Here is a 25,126-nt window from a genome sequence, read left to right as displayed (position 1 = left end):
CTGTCCCTCACTCTTGCAACTGGGGACACTGAGTTTCCCCTTCCCTTCTCTACCCAGGTGTCCACCCTGGGTCTGGTGGCTTGGTGACTTCAGAGCTGAAGACATGCAAATAATAATTGCTTTAGCAGCGCTGTCTCTACCTCCGTATCCCAAGGATCCACAATACTGTTTCTCTTTTCAATGCTGTTTCTATTTTTAATGTGGATACACACTGCTGGTGTGGATTCACACTGCCACTGTCTGAACGAGCACAGACCTGTCCTCTCTGCAGATAAAAGGACATGGTGTGAATTGATGTCAAGTGATTTTGTTTAGAAGTTTACAAAGTAGAAGCAACATGGAGATGACTTTTCAAAAGAAATTTGGCTTTCTAGTTTTGTTGTAGACAAAGTTACTCTTGGGTTTCAACGTGGAAGTGACTGGAAATCAAACTGAAAATATATCCAACTCATACTGGATATTGAAAATGTAAAGAGAAGGAAAGATAAGCACAGTGGAAAATGCTGAGTTTCTTTTCTTGTTACTGCCATCTCCATTAATTAGAGAATTTCCCGTATTTTCTTTTAAATTACACTTATTGTATTGGCAGAGGGCTTGATTTTCCTGCAAGGGAAAACGCAAAACATTCAGGATTGCAAAGCTGTGCTGTCAGAGACGTTTTTCTGGGAAACATTATCAGCCGTACAAAGAATGTACGCAAGCAAGAAATTTTCCATTTTGTATTGCCACAGCTCTGTTGATCCTGCAGACTGTGGGCTGTGCACCAGCTTGGATTGGTGCAGGGCTGATTGCAGTTTAACAAGACCAGGTGACCATTCCACTGGTTCCCTCAGAGGTAGAAGAGCCTTTTTTTTCTGCCCAGGATGGAGGAAGCAATCTGGGATTGGGAGCCCCAATGCCTTTTGAAGTATTTTTCTTGCTACAACATAAGCCCTCTGACACAGCTTGATCTGTCTGCAGAGATGCCCTTTTATCCACGTGATTTGAATGAAAAAAACAAACAGAGAAACCATTTTTCTGAAGCTGGCAGTACATTTAAGAAAAGGTTTAATTTCCTTCAGTATCTGAGTTATGTCACTGCTTTTCTTGCTGATATTTATTTTTTGGACAGAGATAGGTAAAACAATCCCCAAGGAAATGTGGAAGTGGGTTTTTATCTCAGACACGGAGGACTCAGAGGGTCAGAACTATTTTATTCACATGAATCTCACTCTTCAATGGACACAGCAGCTGCTGCACAAATTCGTACAGGCAAGCTGATAAAGGATGAAAGTAATTTTAACTGAAATAAAATGTGACAGTAGTAGAGAGAAAGACTCACAAGGATGAGGGGTTAATCATTGCAGGACTGAACTGAGGTTCCAAAATGAAAAAATTGCTTTTCTGTTTGATTTGGAGAAGTAGGAAGCTTTCAGAATTCTGGTCACAGGATGACGTCCCTTAGTAGATGGCTCTCATTAGAGTTTGTTAAAAACTTCTTTGAGGAAACTGTTCCTCATTGACAAATTTTATTTAATCAAAATAGATCTGGGTTCAAGTCCCTGCTGAGCCTGATTCACTGTCTTGGGTTGAAAAAATCAGCAGCTCTAACCTGAATAATCTACGCATTAATGAGCCTCTGCCTTACCGATGTGTTTACCCTCCTGCAGATAAGAGGCCACAGGAAAGATGCACAGGGAGAAGCCGATGACCAAGAAATAGTTATTCTGTCACAGGAAAGTTTCATGATGGAAATGCTTTTTCATTTTAACTGATAATAAGATTTCTAAAAAAGTGTGTTAAAGAAAAAATATTATTTAAGTGAATCAAAATTTTGTTTCAATTGCTTTGCAGCATATTTTAGTTTCGACATTTCGTTCCAATTAACTTAGATTGCAAAACAGACATTTTAAAGCTAAACGGGGCTGTTGCATTTCATCTTGTCAAACAGCACGTATTGGCAATTCTGAAACTTTTTCCACACATTTTTTCAGGATACAGTTCCTTTCTGAAAAGCGTGTCTACCTAGAGCCACTCTCGCTTCTGACAAACAGGCATTTCCAAAAATGGAAAAGCTTACTGTCTCCAGTCAAGACAGGATGGAGTTTTTGTTGTTTAGCTCACAAAGTAAATAAATAAGTAAATAATCTTAAAAATGTTACTGACTTCTGACCAAGTGTGTTATGGGGCTGTCTGGCTTTTGACATCAAACCTCTGGGTCTGAGCAATTTAACTAATATCTGTTTTAGAAATACCTTTTGAGGAACTGGAGGGATATAGGACATTGAAATGTGTTGAGTAAATCTCCATCTATCTGGCACAGCTCCTGATTCTGTGCCAGCAGCTGCAGAACCACTGGGAGGAAGGGAAGATTTCATTTTCCACAACACAACTTGTAAGAGAGAGGTGAGACCTTTAGGTGTTAACGAACGAAATATGAAGTGATATTCAAAATATATTTAAAGATGGAGAGCCTGTGCATGTGATTGCACTGTTTACACAGGGGAGTTAGTTCATCTGCTTTCAACGCTATCTTTCATTTTATGGATCTAGAGTACAATGATACAATTTGCTGTAGATGGCTGATTATGAGGCTGTCTCCACACTGCTCAGTGCTCAAGGCATGTGGAATCATATTTGTTTTCTGGGTGAAGATGATCACGATCAGCACTTTTATCAGTGTATTTGCCCACCTACTGCATAAAGATCCACTTTGCTGTTCCAAGTACTGACAGAATGCTCTAGTGAGATAAGGAAATATAACCATTCCTCTAGGGATGGTTGACAGGAGAAAAAAAAATTAGCCAAAATACTATTATCACAGGGAGCCTTCTGAAAATTCTTCATTTCTTCTGCATTTTTCTTCTCAAATATTTGGGATACAGAACTGTATAACTCAGAATCCTTTGATAAGTACCAGTTTCCCACTTCTAAATGTCCAGTTTAGGTATTTAGATGAAATATGCATTAATTGTCATAGAAGACTTAGGGGAGGAAAGGTACTTTGGAGCAGGCTATGAATTAATGCATCAAATAACATGCCTAATAGCTCCCTTACAGTGCTCTTATCTCCTGCTATACCAGTGAATTCTAGCCTTCTTCTCTGACGTTGCTAGCTACTCACTAGTGCCCAGGGTTGCTAGACAAGGTTTGTGCCCTGTACTCAGGGTCCCAGCAAGGATGTCACCTTGGTACTTAGGCAGCTTTTCCTCACGGCCTATCTCAGCAGGCTTTTGTGGCTTTGCAGTGAGCTGTGTGCATCTTCTCGCTGCCCACCTACAGCTGCCTGCTTCCCTTACCTGTGCTGCCTGCCCCCATCCTCGTTAAATGTCAGCTCTGCTCTGCTCAATACCACTTCAGCACTTTTTTGTCCTGCTGTAGAGAAGATCTGAGCTGTAGAGAAGTAGAGCACTTATCCTGCAAGTTTTCTTGAAGACCTTCATCTCCTTTGAGCTCATTTTGAGCTTCATTACTTACTGACATTAGCCTATACTTTTGATTAGAATAACAGTTCACTGATGAGCTCTCTTCGCATAACTAAAATAACTAGAATATTTCATTACTGGCACTCACATGATGTTTTACCATTCAGTCTTTTTTTTATATAGGTTTCTTAAGCCCGCATGTGAGTGGTTGCCTACTTGCAAATCACAGAGCAGTTAGCATCTTTGAATCTTTCTGCTATATGTTTCCCCTTCAGTGCCGCCACTAAGCCCTCTGCTTATTAGGATGCTAAGCCTAGAACTCAGTAAAAAAAATGTGTTGTTTTTCTTTTTCCCACAACTCAGGACATTCATAGATACAGTATAGAAGTCCACCAGATTGCTTTCTGAAAGCTGTCCTGGACTTTGGAACAAACAGTAGTTCATTAGTTCATGTAGCTCAATTCTAATGTTTTAAAAAGGCTATCAGCCATCATCCAAATCAGTTTTGCATCTTGATCCAGTAGCTGAAGCCTTGTTAAGTAACATCCCATCTGCTAACCTATATCTCTAGAGTCATTTAAGCAGCTAATGTGAATGAATCAAATCATTCCATCTGTACTGTATCAATATTTGGAAAGCTTTCGCTCAGTTACAAATTTATTCTTTGTAACAAAGAATCTTGTTTTTTTTCCAGAGAGTGCACCACCTTGTCTGATAATCCACTTCCACTAATATTTCTTAATCCTACAGCCCTTCAGCAAAACTAATAATTACTGATAGAAAGGATAATTTAGGCTATGCATTTCATGTACTGCTAAGTTAGTGCTCACTGAGACGTGAGGAGGAGGAACCACCACTACATAGGCAGCTTTTCCATGGACTTTGTTATCCTGAAGATTGTAAGTACAGAAACCCCCCTTGGAGAAGATTTTATGTCTCCTTTCTGTCAGGTAGCAGCTCTTTCCACTTTATTCTGAGCACTGTGTTGGGCAACCAGTGTGTACTGCTTTTTGCTTTGCATGTCTGGGCACATGTAGATTCTTGTAGAGGAGCTGGAAAGCATACACTGTGATTTCCATAGCCGAGGGCTATGCAGCAGATCGATTGCATGGCCCAGTAAGATCTCCCTTCTAGTTGAGTCAGTTTTTCCCAGTTGCTACTGAGAATAATTTTAAAATTTTACTTATCTTCCCCAGATTAAAATCACGCTTTTGCCCACAACAATAACATTAATTTTCTAAAGGCTGTTGATTTATATGGGTAGGTAGATAGGCAAAAATAGCATCCTTCCTGAAGCACCATGCATTCATTTATGCTTTCAGTCTTCTTCCACCAGTATCTTAGTCCTTAGATGCTAACAAAAAAAAGAACACCAACAAAAAAATCAGTAGCCTGAACTGTACATTGAAATACACCTTAGAGTCATTCATAAATATTTCTCTAACAGGAAGCAGGATTTATATCTTCAGTAGTTATCAGGAAGCATTTTAGTAGAAAAAGAAAGCTTCTGTAAAATGGTGATAGATAATGCTAAAATAGAATATATATTATAATATAAAATCAAAACAGTGCATAATTATTTTCTTTACCATTTGGATATTTCAAAGACAGCCAAATTAATAGGAAATAAATGTTAATTCATTGTAAAACCTCTCCTGGGTATCCAAGAGGAATAATATTTGTTTATCCATTTGCTATGATAAGAATATTAGAAACTGTGAAGTCAAAGACTGATTTCCTAATAGGGTGGCATTTTGAGAGCTGTTTTATTTAGAGATCCTGTGCAGTTTAGAACCAAAGCTGAAATAAGTCTCCGTCTTCTGGGGAAGCAAGATGGCATTCTGCTAAATGCTAGAATTTTATCATTTGAAGGGAGGAAAAAAAGCAAAGAGAAAGCAGCCAGCAAGACCTAAGAATATAAAAGCATTTGAGATCTCAGAAGGAGTTTAAATCAATGCACTGCCACAGTTACAGCACAGATGAAAGAGCCTGCTGTCTCAATTGCCAGGAAACTACTTAGAAACTCTCACTTTGATTTTATTTATTTATTTGATTTATTTATTTATTTATTTATATATTGCTAGCCCGTTATATTATCACTAAATGCAGTATATAAGAACGTCACTGCTTTGATGTTGTACAGCTACAGCAAATGGAAACTAATATGGTAGAACAGTCAAACTATGTGCTTTGCATTTCTGTATACAAATATATACCCATCAATTTTCTTACTTCTGCCTCTTACTTCTACTGTGTATCACTGCCACCCATATGCCTCCTTACTGTTACTTCTGGTTTCTTAAAGATGACAATTATTTTACACCTGTATTCTGAAGAGAGCTACATGTATATATTTCAGAGGGTGTAAAAATTAAAATTTCTGCAAGCTATTGTCTCTTAAACCACCTACCACAAATGCAAAGGGATGTAACAGTGATCTTGAGACAGTTTCAAATAGGAGCATGACTGCTGCTAGACATTGCAGTGTTCTTGTTCTCACAGATCTAACCACACCAAGAAGACTTCTTGAAAAGCAACTAATTACTAAACAGGCCAGATTCTCTGACCCGCTGATTTCTTCTTTCTAGTTTCATAGAAATTATTCTGTCATCTGCAACATCTTCCATTGGAAAAGGTGAGAAAAGCACTGGATTGAAATTGTTTCAGTGGATGATCTGGCTGGAAATGCTTCAGTGCCGCTTTGTTCAGAGCACTGAGTGAATGGCACAGGTCTTGCATACAGCCCCCTGGCTTATGCCAGAGTTTGGGCAGGATGATAATGCAGTGTGGGGATATTCTTCCTGTTCCTGCTAGAAATATTGGTTATGAGCTAAACCTTAAAGTTCTTACACAGATCTCTTAAGGGATTTGTCTCAGGAAAGACTTCAGAAATTGCCTTCTCTTTGTTGTGTAATGATTCTGCTAAAAGCAGAGGCACTTACAGTGTTGTATAACTGCTGTAGTAGAACCTGTCACTGATAATGAACTTTTTCTTCATAGTATGCAAATTAAAAGTTTCAGATTGATGTGAATGATTAAAAAAAAATCATGTATTCTGTAATATTCCTTTTACACAATAATAACAACCTAATAATTTATTCCAGTTCCTCAAGTAAGATTTGTAATGGCTCTAGATCCTTTGACAAAGCTAGACTGGTTATTTATGTTTATGTAGTAATAGAGCAGACAGGTCATTTTGTATGCAAGACATCAGCATGGACCTTTGAATGTTTCCTCCATTGCTGCATTCTGCAGAGCAGTTTTACTTAGAGCCTTAGTCTGTGATTCATTTCGCACCCACGTTCCCCAATGAGATCATGCTGTGTATGTTTGATTTACCAGCAGCAAAGCAGGCATTGTGTGTCTTTCAGTATCTCAGACGTGTCTGTATAGATTAGAATTGTTACCTACCATTGCAACTTATGCTGAACAGTTTTATATTGCAGAATATTAAGGGTACAGTATTACTGATCATACACAGTATGTCGGCTTGTTTATTTCTTTTGGGGAGCAAAGGATAACAGCTGGAAAGAAAGAGGAATCTGAATTAGGTAAAAAGAAGGGATCTTACTGTCAAGGATGTCACATAGTCGCAAAGCCCTTGATTACTTATAGGGCCTTCCTCTTCTGAAGAAGAAAAGGCTACTTTCTACCTAACTGTTTCAGGTGAATGCCTGGGTCAGTGCACTGCTGAATGTTAATTAACTCACAAGAGTGATTCACCTGAATTATGCAGGACCAAGGGACATTGAACAGGTGCTGTCTCTGCCACGTGAAGTCCCAGCACCTTTGCTTTCCAAAACCTGGGATGTTCAACCAAATAAGCAACCCACTTCTTGTCCATAAGCAGTTTCTGTTGGCCACAGGTTTTGGGCTGCTGGTCTGGAGCAATATAACCATTCATTTGTGCTCAGTTGTGAAGTTTAGGCTTTTGCTTCAGGGTCTAAAGGGAAATAAATTTCACTGTGTTTAGTCTTGAAAAGCTTGATATTAACGGCGGGACGACGACAGACAGGGCTGCTCTCCATCAGGTTCAAGCATGAGGCACTGACAGCATCTGTCAGGGTAGCACCCTGTTTGCATTAATCTCCTGTTGAGGTGGTTTAATAAGACATTAAATGATGGTGCAATCAAAAGGCAGTTCCATTTTAAATACAGCTATAGCTGGACCACTTTTGCTGCTCTTCACACCTGTAAAATAAGATATCAGCAGAAGTGAGTGTTCAACGTTCAGCTTTGCGAGGAGAGTGAGCATGCCTGCTCCCACTGCAATCAGCAGGACCAAAGCAGGGGCACTGGTGATGTGTGAGACAGGTCAACTCAGTTCTGAGATTTTCCTGGATTTTGAGTCTGCTGCCCTGCCACCTCTCTTGTGCTGACAAGGGGGCACAGTGTCATCTAAACAGAGGCAGCCAGGTGTGATGCTAAATAGCTATCTCTGTAGTGTAGAAATTGTCATGGCTAACATTGTGCAGTGCCCCTTTCTCTTTTTCAACCTCTTCTAAAGGCAACAAAGCCTTCTGCATTGATTGGAAGATCAATGGAAGATACTATAAGACTAAAACACAACTATCACCATCTGATATATACGGCCTAAGAAATTTTGAAGTTCAAAATGTTCTGGAATTCTCCAGAAACATGACCAAAACTCTTTCTGTTGGTTTTGTATGCACTGATGTTCGAATATTCCTTGTTCCAGGAAAAGCCTGTAAAAATATTCCCCTGCTTTTATCACAGTGAAATCGGTGAAAAGCATGTCTTTGGGGAATTATCTGCACCATTGGGCACCACAGTCATAAGACTTCTACAGAAGAACAAGGTTGTCTGAAAACACTCGCTAATTCAGTTTCTAAGACTTTCTATTTCAGATAATATTTTTCCTCAGTGCAGTGATTTACATTCTTTAAACAAACAAACAAAAAAACAACAACTATATTTTGCCTTCAGTTCTGGAACCTTCTTGGCTTCCTGCTAAAGTCAAGCAGCGCAATGCACATGGAACTCGGATTGATCCCAGTGAGTCTTAGTGTGATATCATCTTCTGCACATTTTTATATTGTTGCAGTTCATAACACTGCACCATAAAATAGAAAACAGTAAAAGCCTCCTTATTTATAAGGTTATTACAGGTATCCTCCAGTGTATCTCATGTGTATACATCCTGTCAAAATACTTCAAGATTTTGACAACAGTGCCTGAACTTATTTCAAGTGACATAATGTGGCTTTTGACTGATATATTTTTTTTTTTTTACAGTTTTAGTATTTTTAACCATAGTTAATAAAAGGGGTACCTGTGCACAAAAATAATAGAAAATTTGTTGGTGAACAAAGAGGTTTAAATAAGCAGCAGTTGAGATTTGCAGTTAAATATCCTGTACCAGAAATTATTAGGATGTTCTCTGTAATTTCTCTGGAATAATAATAAAAAAGTCTTGAAGTCTGAGGAAGGCATAGCAGACCTAATTAATGCCCACGCTGTTTCTGCAGAAAAACAGATTTTGTATAATGTACATGCACTGCATAGAAAATGTTCTGCTTAAATTGTAGTTTGTCCTTATTTTTTCTCTTGCATAGTAATAGTGTATGGTATTTTACAATGTGAAGTGCACCTTTCTGCAAATTTGCAAGTTGTATTATCATATCTTAAATATGAAAAAGAATTATATAGTTCCTGCATTTAATTTTCCCTGTATTATTGTGTTGATACCAAACGTGGTCTGAAGTATATTTTCTTATCCAAAGAGTGTGCCTGCATTTGTGCACATCCATACATTCATGTTCAAAGGTAGATAGCTATTTCAATTTTATGCTCATTATGTGTGTATGTAAATGCCAGTTTTATCAGGAGCATTGTTTTTAGTTTTTAGAATAAAAGCTGAATCAGAATCTGAAAACACTGACACATCTGGAATTTATGAGTATTTCCAGGGAATGATAATTAACAGTAGTCAACCAACCCTGTATCTCTCCACTGGTGGGTTAGGATTTAGCTAATGAGAATGTGTTCAGAGGAGTTGGAGCATTTTATTCACTTGTTGTCAGTTTAGTTGAGATCTCTGTGGTTTTCAATCAGAGCTGATACCCACAGGGTAGTTTAAAAAAAACCTTGTAACTTGTCAGGCAGGCAGTTGTATGCTATCAGTAGTTCTGTGTCTAAATGTTAAGCTTTGCACATCAGGGATTGTTGCTCTGTATGCTTATGAAGCTATACTGCTACCTGTGTTTCTAAAGCACCTAAAGTATCCTTTCAGTGATATCCAGGGAAAGGACAAAAGCAATGGGCATAAATTGGAATACAGAGTGTTCAATTTAAATATATGAAAAAAACTGTAAGGGCAATTGGATAGTAAACCCTGAGAAGCTGTGGAGTGTCTTTGGAGATACTCAAAGCCCAAATGGTTGTGATCCTGAATAGCCTCCTCTGACTGACCTTTCTCTGAGCTGGAAGGCTGGTCTACAGAATCTCTCTTTGATTGGGGTCTAAATCTATTTATCTGTGCTTCCCAAACAAGCAGGCTAGGGAATACCCAGCATATGCAGGTAGCATCTGTGTGTGCTGCAGAGTCCTGGAATTGCACTTTGGTTGCTCTTAGGGCAAGGCCTGCAGATTTGCTTCTAAACAGCCTTCAGATCTGGTCTAAAGTCTTCCATCAGGAAACCTAGACATAATTGGAGTTACACAGTCCTTTCTTTTCCTGAACTGACATAGGAGCAAGCAGCCAATAAATACCAATTGTTCTTTGCCAGTTTAGTTGCTATGAGGGTCATCTAGTAATCAATAAATCCAAAAAGTTTGCTAACTTCTTGTGCTCGCTCTTCTTGTGCCTGGACATTGTTGATAACTGGACTTACATTTCATAGGTGTGCAGTGCAATCCAGAATCAAGATTTCACTGTTATTGATGACTACTGCACTGGACTGCGAGCTCTTCTTTACCTGAAAAGCATTGAGGAACTTGGAGACTGGGATGGACAGAGTCCTGCAACCATGCGCCATCAGAAAGGAAAACCGGTATCCAGTATTGCTGATCTGATAGGAAAGGTATCATTGTTATTCCTGTATATGTCTATGCATTTCCATCTTCACTGTACACAGTCTCTGCTAATTGCTTTGTGTTTGTTTTTGGTTTTTTTTGTTCAGTGTATTAGCAAATATCTAAGGGCAGCTTAAGGAGGCAGACTTGAAATGCCTTGATATGGGATAACTTTTTACTCTGAATATGATGTCTCCACTCTGTTTGTAGTAGTGTTTTAATGTGTAGAATGTGAAATAACAAATGCTTTGGAACAACTTCTGGACTGCTTGTTTTAGTGAAACTCAACTCTATTTAGACAGATACTGATATTGTGCCAGGGTGTTCCATCATAATGAAATATTCAGGAGATATGAAAGGCCCCTAGCACTAGACTTGACCATCTGAAACAGCTTCTGTCACAACCAAGTTGATAGTTGGAACGCTCCAGCAAGTAGGAGATGATCCTACAGTCATCATGCCTGAGCACCTCGTGGTCTGTCATGGATACTGACTCCCATACCTACTACAAGACAGGAAGTTCCAGGTGATGAACAGAAAAACTGAATGATTTAATAAATTCCATGAGATCATTTAAATCTAGAAAGTCAGTGGTGGAATAGGAATGTAAACTATGGTCTGCGTGAATTCCTAACCTCTGGACTGTCCCTCCTCTCTGCTCTAGTAGTTCCCTACTACAGAAGCATCTTTGGAGATTTTTGCCAGATACAATAGATTGCAGCAGCCCCAGTGCTGCTCACCCCTACACCAGGACACCTGCTGATCCTTGCTGAGAAGCAGGGAGGTGTAACCAGCTTCCTACTGACGCCCTGCTGCCTACTGCTTTAAGCAAAATATCTGCACAGCGGGGAGGCAGAGCTTTTGTTTCTGGTTACTAGAGGGGATCCCTTTGAAGACTGATTTCAGTTATACATCATGCCTATTGATTATCCTTCTAAAAATCTGATATAACACTGTTGAAAATGTTGTAAAAAGTAAAGAATTACAAAAGAATAGGATTTGGAGTGTCAAATGCCTCCAAATCTCTGCTTATCATTGCTGATGACTGGAGTTGGATTTAGCAGGAGATTAGAGACTCCGGAATTGTTGTTCTCTGTGGAGCTCTGAAAATTATAACATTACCTTTCAGAAGAAAAGACAATCCCGTTCCTAAAGCTCTGAATAATACACTGCTTAAAAATAAAAGAAGATATAAGCAGTTTCATTTTCATCTACTTAAGCTAAGCAGTTAAGCCAGTCTCAGAGGGTTATATCCAAACTTCCTTTCTGTAACACCTGTAGAAATACAGCATTTTCAATTCATGTGACACAGATTTTTTGCAATTCTTTAAAGCAGCACTCTCTGTTCTTGGAATTAAGTTTGCATTTTACTAAACAGACAGCCATTGACAAAGATGTTTCTAGTGTCCTTTTGAATAAGAAAAAGATTATAATTTTCTGCTTGTCACTAAATCAATAGTTAACGTTGAAAAAGGTAGTGTGAAAAGATGCTTTAAGGGAGCACTTAATAATTCAAAGCAATCTTAACTTGAAACGAGTCACATGAAAAAGAATGAAAAACAAAGCCCAATGTAATCGTGGCTGGCTGGCTTTTTTTAGGCATTTTAAAAGAGCAAGATATTCAGAATATAACCAATTCTGTATTTGATTGCCCTTAGCATAGAATTATATCACTGGATCATTGCTACTAAATAAAATATAAAGCTGCACCATTGATAAAGCAGTGATATTTTTTAAACTGAAGCTCAGGATGACTGTCCAAGAATAAGCATTCAAGGGAAAAGGAAGAAAAATAACACCAGACGGGTAAAAGGAAGTACTGTGATAAATGATCCTACTAGGGGCAATCAAATACAAAGGCTTGATATCATTAATATTTATAATATCATAATTAGCTGCACTGTGCCTAAGCAGTGTTATTAGTGTAACTAATTATGTTATCATAAACTAAGTTAGCAATACTATAGGAATCAGTATTCTTACCTTCATAAATTATTATCAATATTGGATTTCATGTACTTGTGCCTAGCAAATTCAGTTAAGTATTGCAGTTCCATCTAGATTCAAATACAAGTATCTAGCTTGCTTGGCAGCAAGTAATAACATGTACTCCTGACTTTCTTTCTAAAATAAATTCACTGAAAAGCACACCCCTACTCCCTCTTGAAAAAGAGGAGATAGCCTATTGATGTGGTGTGTATGTTTTCATTGATAAAAATAATGTATGACCATATCTTACACGTGCACTAAAATGTGACAGCCAGAATCCTTCATTCCGGTTATTAAAAACTTCTAAGGAAATGTCCAAGTTTCTCTTAGCAGTACTGTGAGATGAAATGCAGTTTCTTTGGTAAAGCCCCTTAAGAAGCTAAACAGCAAATACTGATGAAGTTTTGCATTTTAAAAAGTGAAGATTCCATTTAAAAATGTTGATTTATTTGCAGTAAACGTAAAAATATAAAGGAACGATTCTCCATTTTGTAGGTGATGAAATTCCTATTGATTTTCATATGGAAACATAGAGATTATTCAGGCAATTGAAAATTTAATGATAAGGAACTGTGGAACAAGTATAATTTTCAAAAGCTTTGAGAACCACTTGCTTTCTGATTGTATAAAAGTTCATTAAGCCTTTCCCAGAAGCCTTTCCTATTGCAGAATTAGGACTGGGCCTATTCCTTATTAAATATGTTCATAATGGTATCTATGTGGACTCACAGTGCAATACTGAATATTAATGTCCATATTTTTATATAGCAGTGCTCTAGTCTTTAGATAATTCATGTCCTTTCCTCATATCTGCATCAAATAGATGCTGAGTGCAGAGTGTTGCCACAGGAGAGTGACACAGTAGAATTTTGTCATGAATTTTTTTAGTATTTGATGACCAGAGTCAATGAAATGGTAAACACTTTCTTCTAAGCAGAGCACCTGACATCAAAGCGAAGCTGTCTTGCCCTGCAGACACCAGATAAACGGCAAAATGAACAGTTATCTCTGTTGGTTGTTACATTTATCACAATCATTTCCTTTGTAAACAGAAAGAGTACTAAAAATGCTGTGCTAAGTGGTGTGAATAAGCAGTTTAAGAGCAGACACACCCATCTTCGTCTAAAAGGAGAATGATTTTGATCAGTACCTGTTTGTGCTTTTACATTAATGCTAGAAATACTTGCATCTGATAATTTCAAGCCCTTAACAAATGAGAAGCATCATAGCTCTGACAAATATTTTGGGAACTCAAGTGCTGCTTTTTGGCTTTGCAACATTGCATAATGTGTTTTTTGGTCTGTAGACTCTGAATGCATCGTCTTTGAGGCAGCTGGTGCATATTTACCAATAGCTCTTCCGTAACATTAGCATTCTGTGTTTGCTAATGCAGTGGTTGCTGCTGCAGTCAGTACCTGCCATTGTCCCAAGATGTGACCTGTGATAGTACACTACCTGTCGTATCAATGAGATTCCTACTTAGAAATGCTAAACCCAGCTGTGGCTTCTATTCACTGGCTTCCATAGCTTCGCATAGCTCCACTAATTTTTTTCACACTTTACTAGGACTGCAGCCTTACCCACAGCCATTCCAAAGACACTCCTAGCATACATGTTGCATCAGCCTCACAAAAGTGGGCAAAGCCAGTTTTCAGGGCTTCCTTCCTCACTGCTTTTCTGATGGCTTGTTTAGGTGTTTTTTTCTGAGAGGACCTGACATTTGAAACTTTGACACACGTGGCTGTCATTAATATCCCCTCTGAATCACCTTTCCATTGAATGCATGAAATAAACCTTGTCAGCTTGTCTCAGCTATAATCTCAGCTTGCAAATATAGACACTGAGATGAGAGAGTGGCAAGGTAATGGTGACACCACACTTCTTTCTCACTGACTCCATCAAGGAAGAACTTTTGTAAGAGCACGCTTGCCTCATCATGAATTTAGATAGAGATCAGAGCATGATGCAGTGAGGCAGACAATTAAGCATGCTCTTATAACCTGAAATTATTAGGGTGACTGCTTAAGAGAGGGATTTTTAATATATTTATACATTTACAGTATCTCATAATTCCAAATTAACTGAATTGTGTTTTGGAATAATATCTCTGAGTTTCCTAGGAAGATATATCAACAGGAGTGATAAAGATAACTGTGTTTGCACTAGGCATCTAGACAGGGTACAATATTCCCCAGAGGTGCAATTTGATCTCCTCTGCGTAGTCACTGTCTCACCTTGTCTGTTTATTGCAGGAATCTTTTATTAGTTGCTCACTGATCTTACTCCAGGGAGCTGAAGTGATTATGTCCAAGAAATACACTGGTGTCAGCTGATGGCAACAGAAGTGTTTCTCTATAAACTTCCACCTAATGTCAGCTATAAAAATCATACTTAACACAGTGGTCTCTGCACATGCCAGGTACATGTGGCAGTTTATGGGTTTATAGGAAAGAGTAAATATGTACAGACATTTCATACCTTTCCTTCAGCACCAGAAGTTTGAAAACCAATGGCATTTGTTTGGTTGTATTTAAAGGTTAAAAAGGAAAACAACTGAAGTGTCTTCATTTCAGAATTATCCAAAACCCAAACCAACTCTTTATCCTAGTGATCATCTTCATCTGTTGGGATTGTATTGTAATGCAAACATAAACTCCATATCTGGTAAAAACATAGACAGTGTCTTCAGTGAAGAGGTGAAAGAGAGTGATCCTGAGCATGCACAGTTCAGTGTAAGAACTTCATAGAAAATTCTTGTAACTTAAATTTAACAGACTGCTCATTTTATTCCCTAAATACAAGGACTTCCTGTTATGACTAAACATGCTCTCCATTGCATATCAATGGGTACTAGAAGCTGATTCTTCTGAGTAGTAGAAGCCTGCTGAATTTTAACTTTATTGCAGTCAAATCTAAACAGGCTTTTACAGGGCAAAGAGAAAATTTTGCAAAACCTTCAAGGCTTCATGTAAGATATTACATCGGCTCTTTTATTATATAAGAAAACTGCCAGCTACATAAGGACACTGTTGCCATGCATGCACTAAGTTTTGGCTGCTTTCAGATTCTCCAAGACCTCTGACGACCTTCAATGAGCAGAGGTGATCACTCCTTATGTTTGGAAGTGCCCTTTGTGAACTGTTGTTTGGGAAGACAGTTTTCCACAGTGGTGAAGAACTGCCCTCTTGTTTACAGCACTTGCCATTGGCCAGAAACGCAGACCGCTTCATCAAATGGTAGTTGAGAGGTCACATTACAAAACAAACCTTTCTTCCTTTACTCCCATCAGCAGTTCTGAAGATTCAGACAGAATAGATGAATTTTAGGCTGATGCTATTGATTCCATTTCCTATTCATGAATGCTTGCACCTGAAATATAGATTTTAGCCAGTCACAGCTTCCTAAGGGACATGAGTTAGTGGACAGTATTGGTGGTATGTGGATGGTTGGACTAGTTGATCTTAGAGGTCTTTTCCAACCTTAATGATTGTATGATTCTAAGTGTAAGTCATTGTTGATAAAGAAGGGCTCTTTGTTTAGGGTGTTAAAGGGACTGTGCATCAGCGCACTCAGGGGCTATTTTAGCCTATTTTAGCTTGTTGGATTGACCAAAAATACGGTTTTACATAAATGTGTTTGCAGACAGATGAAAAATTAAGTCCTTTCCTCCTGTTCCCCTCTCTCCATTCTTCACTTTCTCTCTCAGGGTGGAGAAGGGCCTCCCCAGACATGGCTCCCCATGGGAGTCTGATGGTCTGTCTGCGGAGCATCCTCAGGAGTAGTCCAGGGAGCACTAGCAGAGCAACCTTCTGCACCCTGCTGTACCAGTCACGTGGCTTTGTTATTGTTGATAAATCCCCCAGAGTTTGCAAGGCTAGATAAAAGTCACTAACCTCAACAATATGTGAAGAAACAGCCTCTCTTAACGTCAGTTTTTTCTTAACGGGTCTATTATGGAAGTTTATGTTGTGATTATCTACAGTGTTGTTTCTTATGCAGTCCACAGTTTCTTATAAAAAATGTATCTTCCCTAACAGAGAAGCCATTTTCAGTAGAAATTGATAAAACAAAAGTAACTAGGATTATTAAGGTAAAGGTAAGAAGTTTAATCTTTGTAGGTTTTATATGTACTGTATGCTAAATTTGCTTTAAGCACTGAGTTTAAAGTTTGATATTCACAGCTAGTGAATGTGGCTATTAAGAAACAGTGTATTCACATTAACTCCTTGGCTGTGTTGGTTTTAGTGCTTTCACTGCTGGCAACAGACACCATGCCGGGAAAATCCAGCTCTTGTTGCAAAAGGATTTAAAAAAAATCCAGGCACTGCCAAAAATACATAATTCTTTTTTTTTGTACTCTGCAGTTTGTTTTACTTAGGAAAATGGCCTGGTCATACCCTGCAGCATGCATTCATTACAGTGATCTTTGACTGGCAGATGCAGAGTAATAAGATGCATATTTTAATGCTTATTATAATACCCTGTCCAAAAACAACTTGACAAATTTGTGATTTCGACAGTATCTCATTTTGCTGGCTGCAGTGCTCTGTGATTGCCTGGTCCACGTGGCTTGCAGATTATGCATACCACCAATACTGCTCATTAAAATGGCCACAGTTCACCAGTTTCGGTAGCTTGGAACGAACTTGGAATGAATTATTATACAACAAAGAGGCTGCTGTCATGCAGAACAAAAGACAAGCAAAAGAGAGCTTTGGCTTAATGAGGCTAAGTGAGTGTCTCCCCTGCATCACCAGCTACTTGACGGCCTTTGAGCATGGATTTTTTTCTCCACAGGCCAAAACCTTTGGTCTATTATTTTGTGTTTATGCACCTTGAGGCTAATATACATTTTAATATGCTGCACATGGAGAAAAAAATCAGCCATTAGATTAGAACATGTGCACTCCCTGTTAAGTTAATGACAGCCGAACATAGAGATAAATTTAGGTTTTCATATTTAATTATAGCACGGCGCAGTACGTTTAGCAAGGATAAATTGCACTATTATTATGCTTCATTTTTTTTTGACATCTTTTCATATTAACCATGCGCACTTACCCCCACTTCCTCCCCAGTGTCACACTTAATGTCTGTGTGCATCATCCTCCTCTAACACCATTAATTTTTTATTCTGTACAGTTGCGTGTGTATTGTTGTATTTGTTACTTATCTTGCTGGTTGGATAAAACTGTTCAAAACAGTCCTTGTGTTAGGTGATCTACATAAGCAATAAGGACAGAAAAGACGTGAAAAGAATTGGCTGGCATGGCCAGACATGGCTTCTCCTGTCTGCTGTTGGAGCAGGGCTGTCCAGCCCTTCCTCCTGGGATGCTTTCAGTGCAGTGTGCTGTCTGTGATTGCAGAGCGCTGGCTCCATTCTCAGAGAGCAGAATTAGAAAAGTCAGGGAAATAATGCACAGAAGCTTTGATGAGTTCTGCAGAACTATATAGTTAGATAATATTAATATGGATAATGGGGAAGAATTTAGTGTTGCTTTAGCATTTAGGAATGAAAACAGAGCTAAGATTGGTAGGTGGTACATGTGTTTGTTGGGGCTTTGAACATGCATTGCTCCTGTGTGTCAGAGCTGTTGCTCCAAAAGCAGGATTTAGGCCAGACCTCGGCCTTGTAGACAATGTAAGATTAAAAGCAGAACAAGATGGTGCCCAATTCAGCCTTTACATGTCCTTATTAAGTTTTAATGGGAACGTTTGATAATTTCTGTGTGGATCTGATGGTGATGTTGGACTATTTGTCTCTACCTCAGAGAACGCTGAGATTTTATTTCAGCTCTGGGCTGAGTTATTCAGCTTGCTGTGGCTTGTGAAAAATATGTTTGCGTGCTTCACAAAATTAAGGAAATACTGCTATTTTCCAAAGTGGATTAGAGCAGGTAATAACTCATAGGAAGAAGATTTTCCTACTCCTGCTGTGTGTATAAGCAAGTAGAAGATATTATGCCACAGGCTTATTCCTAGATTATTCCTTATTGGATAGTTGTTTCGTGACAAAAGACACTGTGGCTTGATGACCAGAGGGTCATGACAGGAATAATAATCACCATATGACAGGGTGTCTGGATCTTGGTGATAAAGCATTCCTCATGGCAATCAGTCAGCACTTGCTGGTGCAAGAATTTTGCTCAATGGCAGAGATCAGCTTTTTCATATTCATTGAAAGCAAATCAGTCTCCCTCTCCCCTTCCCCCACCCTCTTCTTCCAACCTTTGGTTTTGTATCAGCTTTTACAGCCAAAGAGATTTTTCTTTGTGAGTTGAAACTCACCAAGTTTGGCGATGTTTAGGACACTGCAGTATTCATGGGATTGGTATTAGTCGCAGAGCCTTATTTTTTGCATTTGCATCCTTGCTGGGCAAAGCCCCGGTCAGTAGTGACTGAGAGCTAATTGTCTGCAGTTCAAGCACCAGAAAACGTCAGCAATTAATTTATATGTGCAAAACCATTCTCTGATTTTGTAAGTGCAGATTTTGATGCAAATTTCATCTGTGAGAGCAAGGTTGTGCCTTTCAAAATGTAAGCTATAATTACAAGTCTGAGGACCTGATGATATGAAATTCTTCCTCTAGAATCTACCCCTAGTGAGCCAAGCCATTTATAAACAATATTGTGTATTTCTAAGCAGTAGTTCTAACTACCTTTATTGTTCATTAAGCACTGGTAAAATACTTGATATTATCTGAGGTGTAGTGTTAAGGAGATGTAGGTTATATCCTGCCAATATTCAGATGACTTACAAATATCTAGCCAAACAAAAATGTCTCTTCTGTACCTCCAGGTAACTATTATTAGTAAATGCTTCGTTTATTTACGTGTTCCATTTTGTTTGTAGTACTAGTCACAGATGCACTTACTGATGTGCATGCAAAGACTTGGGATCTTAGACTCTGAAACAAAATTACCTCTCAAGCACCTGAGGAAGCTGTCTACTTAGAAAGGTGCTTTGTGAGCCACAATGCTCACATAAGGAAAAAACAAAACAAAATCTGTAGAATTGGCTATAGCAGACTAAATATTGCTTTTCGGGCTGTTTTCTAATAACTGTATTATTCTTGGGTTAGTTTTGAGAGAGATTTTATGACTTTTCACTTTATTTTCTTGGCCAAAACATCTCTTGTTTTCAGAACAGGTTTATTTAGGAGCCCTAAGTGTAGTCACAGGCACAAATGTATCAGAAATCCAGGAGTGACTTATGGGGAGAGGCTAAAGAAACTAAACTTGAAAGTGTCTGTATGTCCTTTCTAAAGGATGCACAGAAACATAACGGGTGAAGAACTCAAATCTACAAATATTTGAAGTTTACAATCAATCGAGAGTAAGGAATTTTATGATGTAGAACAAAAATTTTGCCAACACTGAATTGAAAGAAAAGGACGTGTTCAGGAAAAGCAGCAGAAAAAATATCCTGATTGGAAGGCAAGTCTTTTTGAAGTGATGGAGGCTTCATGCTGTGTTGCTGAGATTAAAGGGACGGAGGACTTTTAAGACCTGAATGCATGAAGTCTAGCAAAATCCTGCCAGGAGACATTTCAGGTTGCCAGGTATATGTGCTGGGCTTTAGATTTTTCCTGTCTGATAGGCACGTGCTAGCATATGGCCCTTTGAGCATTTCAGCTGAGCCCTAGCAGCTATCCTTGGGAGCCACTGCATCCTAACAGAGTGTTTCAGTGGCTCAGTGTAAACCATTGGAGCCAGCTGTACCTGGCAATGTGCAATTGAAATGTCTTTCTGCTTAAAGATTAAGAACATATTTAAGGATCTTGATTATGATCTTTGCCACGCGTTTTATTTTCATTGCTATAAAAAAAAACAGTGAAGATTTTTCTGTAATCATCTGTTTCCAATCACATGTACGCCTCAGCTCCAAGAGTGGCAGTTTCTGGGGTTTTACAGACAAATGGATTAAAAATGTCTTTCTGTTTCACTGCACATTAGTCATACTTTGGCAGAGGGCAACTGCCTCCTGTAAGTGAAAGGAAACGTTGGGCACACCATTTCTACATGTAGGAGTTGAGAAAAGAGGTTTCTGTACTTTGCTGATCTATCCATGCTGCACAGAATTCATTAAGGCCCTGGAACCGTGTTTGGGTTGTTCCAGGGAGCAATTACAGCCAGCCTGTAATCTGCAGCTCTGTAGCACATTGAGGCTCTATAATAGTTTGAAGGGGCCTGGCAAGAATTTTATTGATTTCCTGGGATCTCATTCAGACTGATTGCACTTGGGTACTCCGATGGTTGATGTTTAAGAACACCTCCACTAGCTGTTATTAAGAAGGTGGGTCTAATCCTCACATAGGTAAGACCTTGTTCGCCCTTCATTCAACTCAGCAGACAAGTTTTAATGAAATAGCTCCGTTTTGTTCTTTATGCCACATCTCTGTTTTTGATAGCTACATTTGGAACTACTGAGTTTAAGTCATTTTATAGCCCATACATTACTCAGGATATGTCATATTGCATATCTATTCTTTTGTTATACATTTTGTCTCTTTCCTATTTGTCTGCTTGGAATAATTAATGCGTATTTTGCTATTACTATGTAGTATCTCTTCCAAGTTGCTGATTTATTTATACATAAAAATTATCAAATACCTTGCTGTTTCATACAGTGTGTCTGGATTCATAAGAAACCCAGAAGCAAAGCGCTGAAATAGTGCATGTTTTTTCTACATCTTTTTTACATCCAAGACCTTGCAGTTGAGTTTAAAATAGATCAATTCTAGAACCTATCCATTATAATTCTGTTTATACTACCCGTCTTTATGCCATAGAGCAATGCGTCCTAAATGCTAATCATTACTTACTATTTGCTGAATAGTTATGTTCTCATGTAAGATATAGAAGATATGCTAAAAATGCATCCTTTCCAGTTCCAGGCTAGAAGTCTAACCCAGGCTCACCAGCCTTTTTTCAGTACCTTTACTGAGCCTTCTTTCAAATGCTGACAGCTTCTGACATCTTGAAGTGTCCATTTCAAAAATTTCCATTTGCATTATGAAAACCAGGAAGCTCAACATAAACCACAAAGCCCTGTGAGCACAAATATTTCTACATGTTTTCTTTTACTCGGAATGCATCACTAAGCTATGAACAACTCACATGCCATTTATATTTGCATAAATGACATTGTGAAGCCTCTAAACGTACCTGTTAAAGCAACAGCACCAAGAATCCTTTGGTGAATGTAGCGTCAGCGTGGTATCCATAAGCAACATTTATAAAAGAGCATCCGGGAAGAGGGAGCATGGTCTTCTGGGGCTGCTGCTCTGGGTGGTACGGAGCACATTTAATTATTGTCTCATGCTCCAGGATTCCTCTCTTTCTCTTCACAGCAGAGTCATAATCATTTATTTGATAGACTGCAGGCATTTTATTAGCAAGTTTGTCATAGCATGGTTCTGACCTTCCGTGTCTGATCTGTGGGTGGACTTCTGCGCCTGCTGGATTTTGGCCTTAATTATAAAGAGAAAGCAGATGGAGGAGAAAGTTAGTGTTTACAGTTTTCCGTAAGACTTAATTTATTTTTCTGTTGTTTATCTCTGATGTACTTTAGTCTACATAATGTGAATTGTTTGCAAAGTTATTTATTACCACACTGAGGATGAACTTACAGTCTGAAAAGCTCATAAGTCTGCCTCCATTTAGAAAAACATGATTTGCTTCTTATACATTCTGAAAGTTTGTTTTAGAAACCCAGATCTGAGAACTGTGACCAAAACCTTTAGGGACATCTAACTCAAAGCCTCTGCTATTAGAGACTATTCCTACTGACTGATGTTTGTTTAGAAAGTGGAGCTGGGTCAATATGCGACAAGTCACTCTTCAACAGTGCCTAGGTGTGCTGAATGTTGACTTCCCCATCTCTAGTGAAATTAATGTCAGTTCAGTTAAAATTCATTCAAGGCAAGGTGTGCCCACTTAGCCTGGTACTGCAGTGGGAAGGACTGTGTTGCAGCACTACGTGACTCAGTTTCGAGCACCAGGAGATTGTACAGTGCTATCAGTCCTTTACAAGGTAATTCCATAGTGCAGTGTCCAAGACAATTCTCTTGCAATGAAAACTTGGAGAATTAAGACTTTGGTAGGTAGTGGTGGATACAACAGTACGTCTGCTCATAACTATTGTCAGCTCTCTCTGTCTCAGCCCCACAAGGGCAATATAATTTTCTTCCTTTCTTGCAGCTCATAAACACGCTTCTCTTCACAACATACACCATATGCCTCTAGAAAAGGGCTGTAAAGTTTTATAGATATATTTGAGGGTATTATAAAAGGATAATAAAGTAAAAATAATGCAAAGAAATAGAAAGTATTGAACAATTATTGAACTGAATTAAAATATTAGGCTGGGATAGTTTCCTAGCATTTGGTTTCTAATTGGCCATTACAGTTATGAAGAGGTAGAGTTATTTTTTAGAGTTAAGAAAACTAAGAAGAAATCTGATTTTAACAGTAACTGTAAACATTTGTTTAAATACACATAGTTTCAGAACTTTGCTGAAAACTATTTAGTATTTGCTAATTCTGTATAAATCTGATTCTGATTATTTTTAAAAGGTTTTGAATGGTTTTGCGAAAATATTTTAGCTGAGACATGAAAGTTTTCACTCACATATATTGAAATGTTAATTAATTAAGCAACGTTACAATGAAAGATAAAATACAGTGATGGTGATGTCCTAATTATAGATATTTTGTTTAATCTGAAATCAGTTTCAAACCAAAATCTGTCCTCTTTCTCTGGAAACCCAGCAGAGAAAACAACATGATTTGTCTCAGTCATGCTGCCCTCATGTTTCTGTTTAGAGGTGAATATTGTACAAAATGATCATTCTAAAGATAAAAGTGGGCAGCAGGATAATGTGCTGACTAGACATAGAGTAGCATAGTTTACCTACGTTTTCCCAGATAGAATTTCTGCACCTCAAAATTTTCATTCCAAATTGTGGGTATTTTTTCTCTCCAAAATAAGATGGAGCATGATACACATGAACTCTTCTCTTGGAAAACAGTCTCATGGAAATCACAGAAAAGAATTCACAGTGTTTCAGTGCTTTCTGTCCCACAACAGCCATAGTGGCTGTTCCTGGCTCAGCTTGCATGGCACTCCTGCCAGCTCCTGCCCACCTCACCATGAAGCCTGCTGTCCTGAAGCTGGTGGATCTCATGTCCTGGTCCTGACCACTGCATGTAAAGCGTACTTTAGAAAGAGAGGGAAAAATATTATGCTGTAGTGTTTGTCTGGGCTTAAGTTCTAGAGGAATTCTTGAAAGATAACATTTAGCTTAGTGGTTTTCACTGGAACCAAGTTTCTAGTTGTGAAGGGAGCTTGGCCAAAGTTTGATTTTATTTTTGCTCCTGATAGCACATATACATAAGGATAGTAAGACTCTAAGATGGCTACTTAGGTTATTTTTCATCTTATATAACAGCAATCAGAAACTTCAGATTAACATTGAAATCTGCATTGCTTTGTCTCACTATAGGGGTACGTTCTTTTCCACAACTTAAAAAAAAAAAAAGAGAGAGATAATATACATCCATTAATATATACAAAAGTACAACATGAAACCCAGAGTACCTGCACCTGATTTTCATGGGAGGATGCTTAAAATGAATTAGACTGTTTTCCAGGGAAAATTATGGCACACTGCTTGCGTATAAATTAACAACGAAAGAGGTAAATTAAAATTGTGACATCAATTTCATTTTTAGCTCTGTTTTGCATTCATATAGAAGGATTTATGGCAGTGATTTACCTTCCACTGTGAGGCAAAAGAAAGTATAAAGTAGCAGCAGTTGTAATTATTTCCTAGAAAACTTTAGTGTGCAGCAAATGCTCAAAAGCATGAGTTACAGCAGGCTCACCAGACCCATCCTCCCTCTGTTTTCTAGGCTAGATTCCCAGCATTTTCTGGCACATCACTTCAGCAGCAAGGTTCAGCACCTATTAAAGGGAAGACCCATCCGCCATCTCAGATGAAGTGCTAACCTCCTCTATCACCTCCACTTTTTCAGCATGTTTGTTTTTCCCCACCTCCCAGCACAAGCTAGAAACTGGGATGGTGGTGTGGCAGCCCTTGGTGAGCTGTCCCAGGACAGAACAGCAAGGCAGGTCTTGTTCTTTTCTGCAGCACAGTCAGTACCAAAGATCCTTTGGTTTTTACACGCTAGCTTAAAACTCAGGGTGAAGACTGTACTCCATGACTCCATTCATTCCATGTGCTTGCTGGATCTTCAGCAGTGCTCTTTTTCTAATACAGCTGTCCAAGGTGACTGAGGTGGTGTAAGGGCATGTCCTAAGCTGTGACACAAGCTCCCACAGAATTTAAGAATCAATTAGTGTTTTTGCCTTTCATGCTGGGACTAAAAGGCACATTTTCAACTTTGCCTTATCTCTGCAGGAGCGTATCTGCACTGCTGCTTGCTGTTCTTTTTACAGGAAGGAAATTAGCAAAATCTTACCAAAACAAAACAGCCTGTCCGGTAATGAGAGAGGACAGGAGTAATGGAAATGAGAGAGCAGGTGAGCCATGTAAGATAGGTGGAGTTCATTAGTTAGCAGACACTATTGTAGTGATGAAGGTGGCATAAAACTTTTGCAAGAGGAGACAGCAATATGTAGCAAGTGTCCATTTTATCTCATTTCTTTTGTCTTCTGAAACAGACATGAGAGG

General features: G+C 38.6%; 1 protein-coding gene across 5 annotated transcripts in view; it reads left to right on the top strand.

The window, feature by feature from the left end:
• Positions 1-25,126, top strand: part of DPYD (dihydropyrimidine dehydrogenase) — a 327,299-nt gene that overhangs the window by 272,423 nt on the left and 29,750 nt on the right. For all 5 annotated transcript variants that reach the window (XM_048943871.1, XM_048943873.1, XM_048943869.1 and 2 more), the window contains exon 20: positions 10,268-10,447. In XM_048943871.1, coding sequence (XP_048799828.1) covers positions 10,268-10,447 — 180 coding nt within the window. The remainder of the gene's footprint in view (positions 1-10,267; positions 10,448-25,126) is intronic.

The sequence above is a fragment of the Lagopus muta genome, chromosome 5, assembly GCF_023343835.1.
Source record: "Lagopus muta isolate bLagMut1 chromosome 5, bLagMut1 primary, whole genome shotgun sequence".
Lineage (NCBI taxonomy): Eukaryota > Metazoa > Chordata > Aves > Galliformes > Phasianidae > Lagopus > Lagopus muta.
Note: the sequence above shows the minus strand (reverse complement) of the source record. Positions and strands in the feature narration are given on the sequence as shown.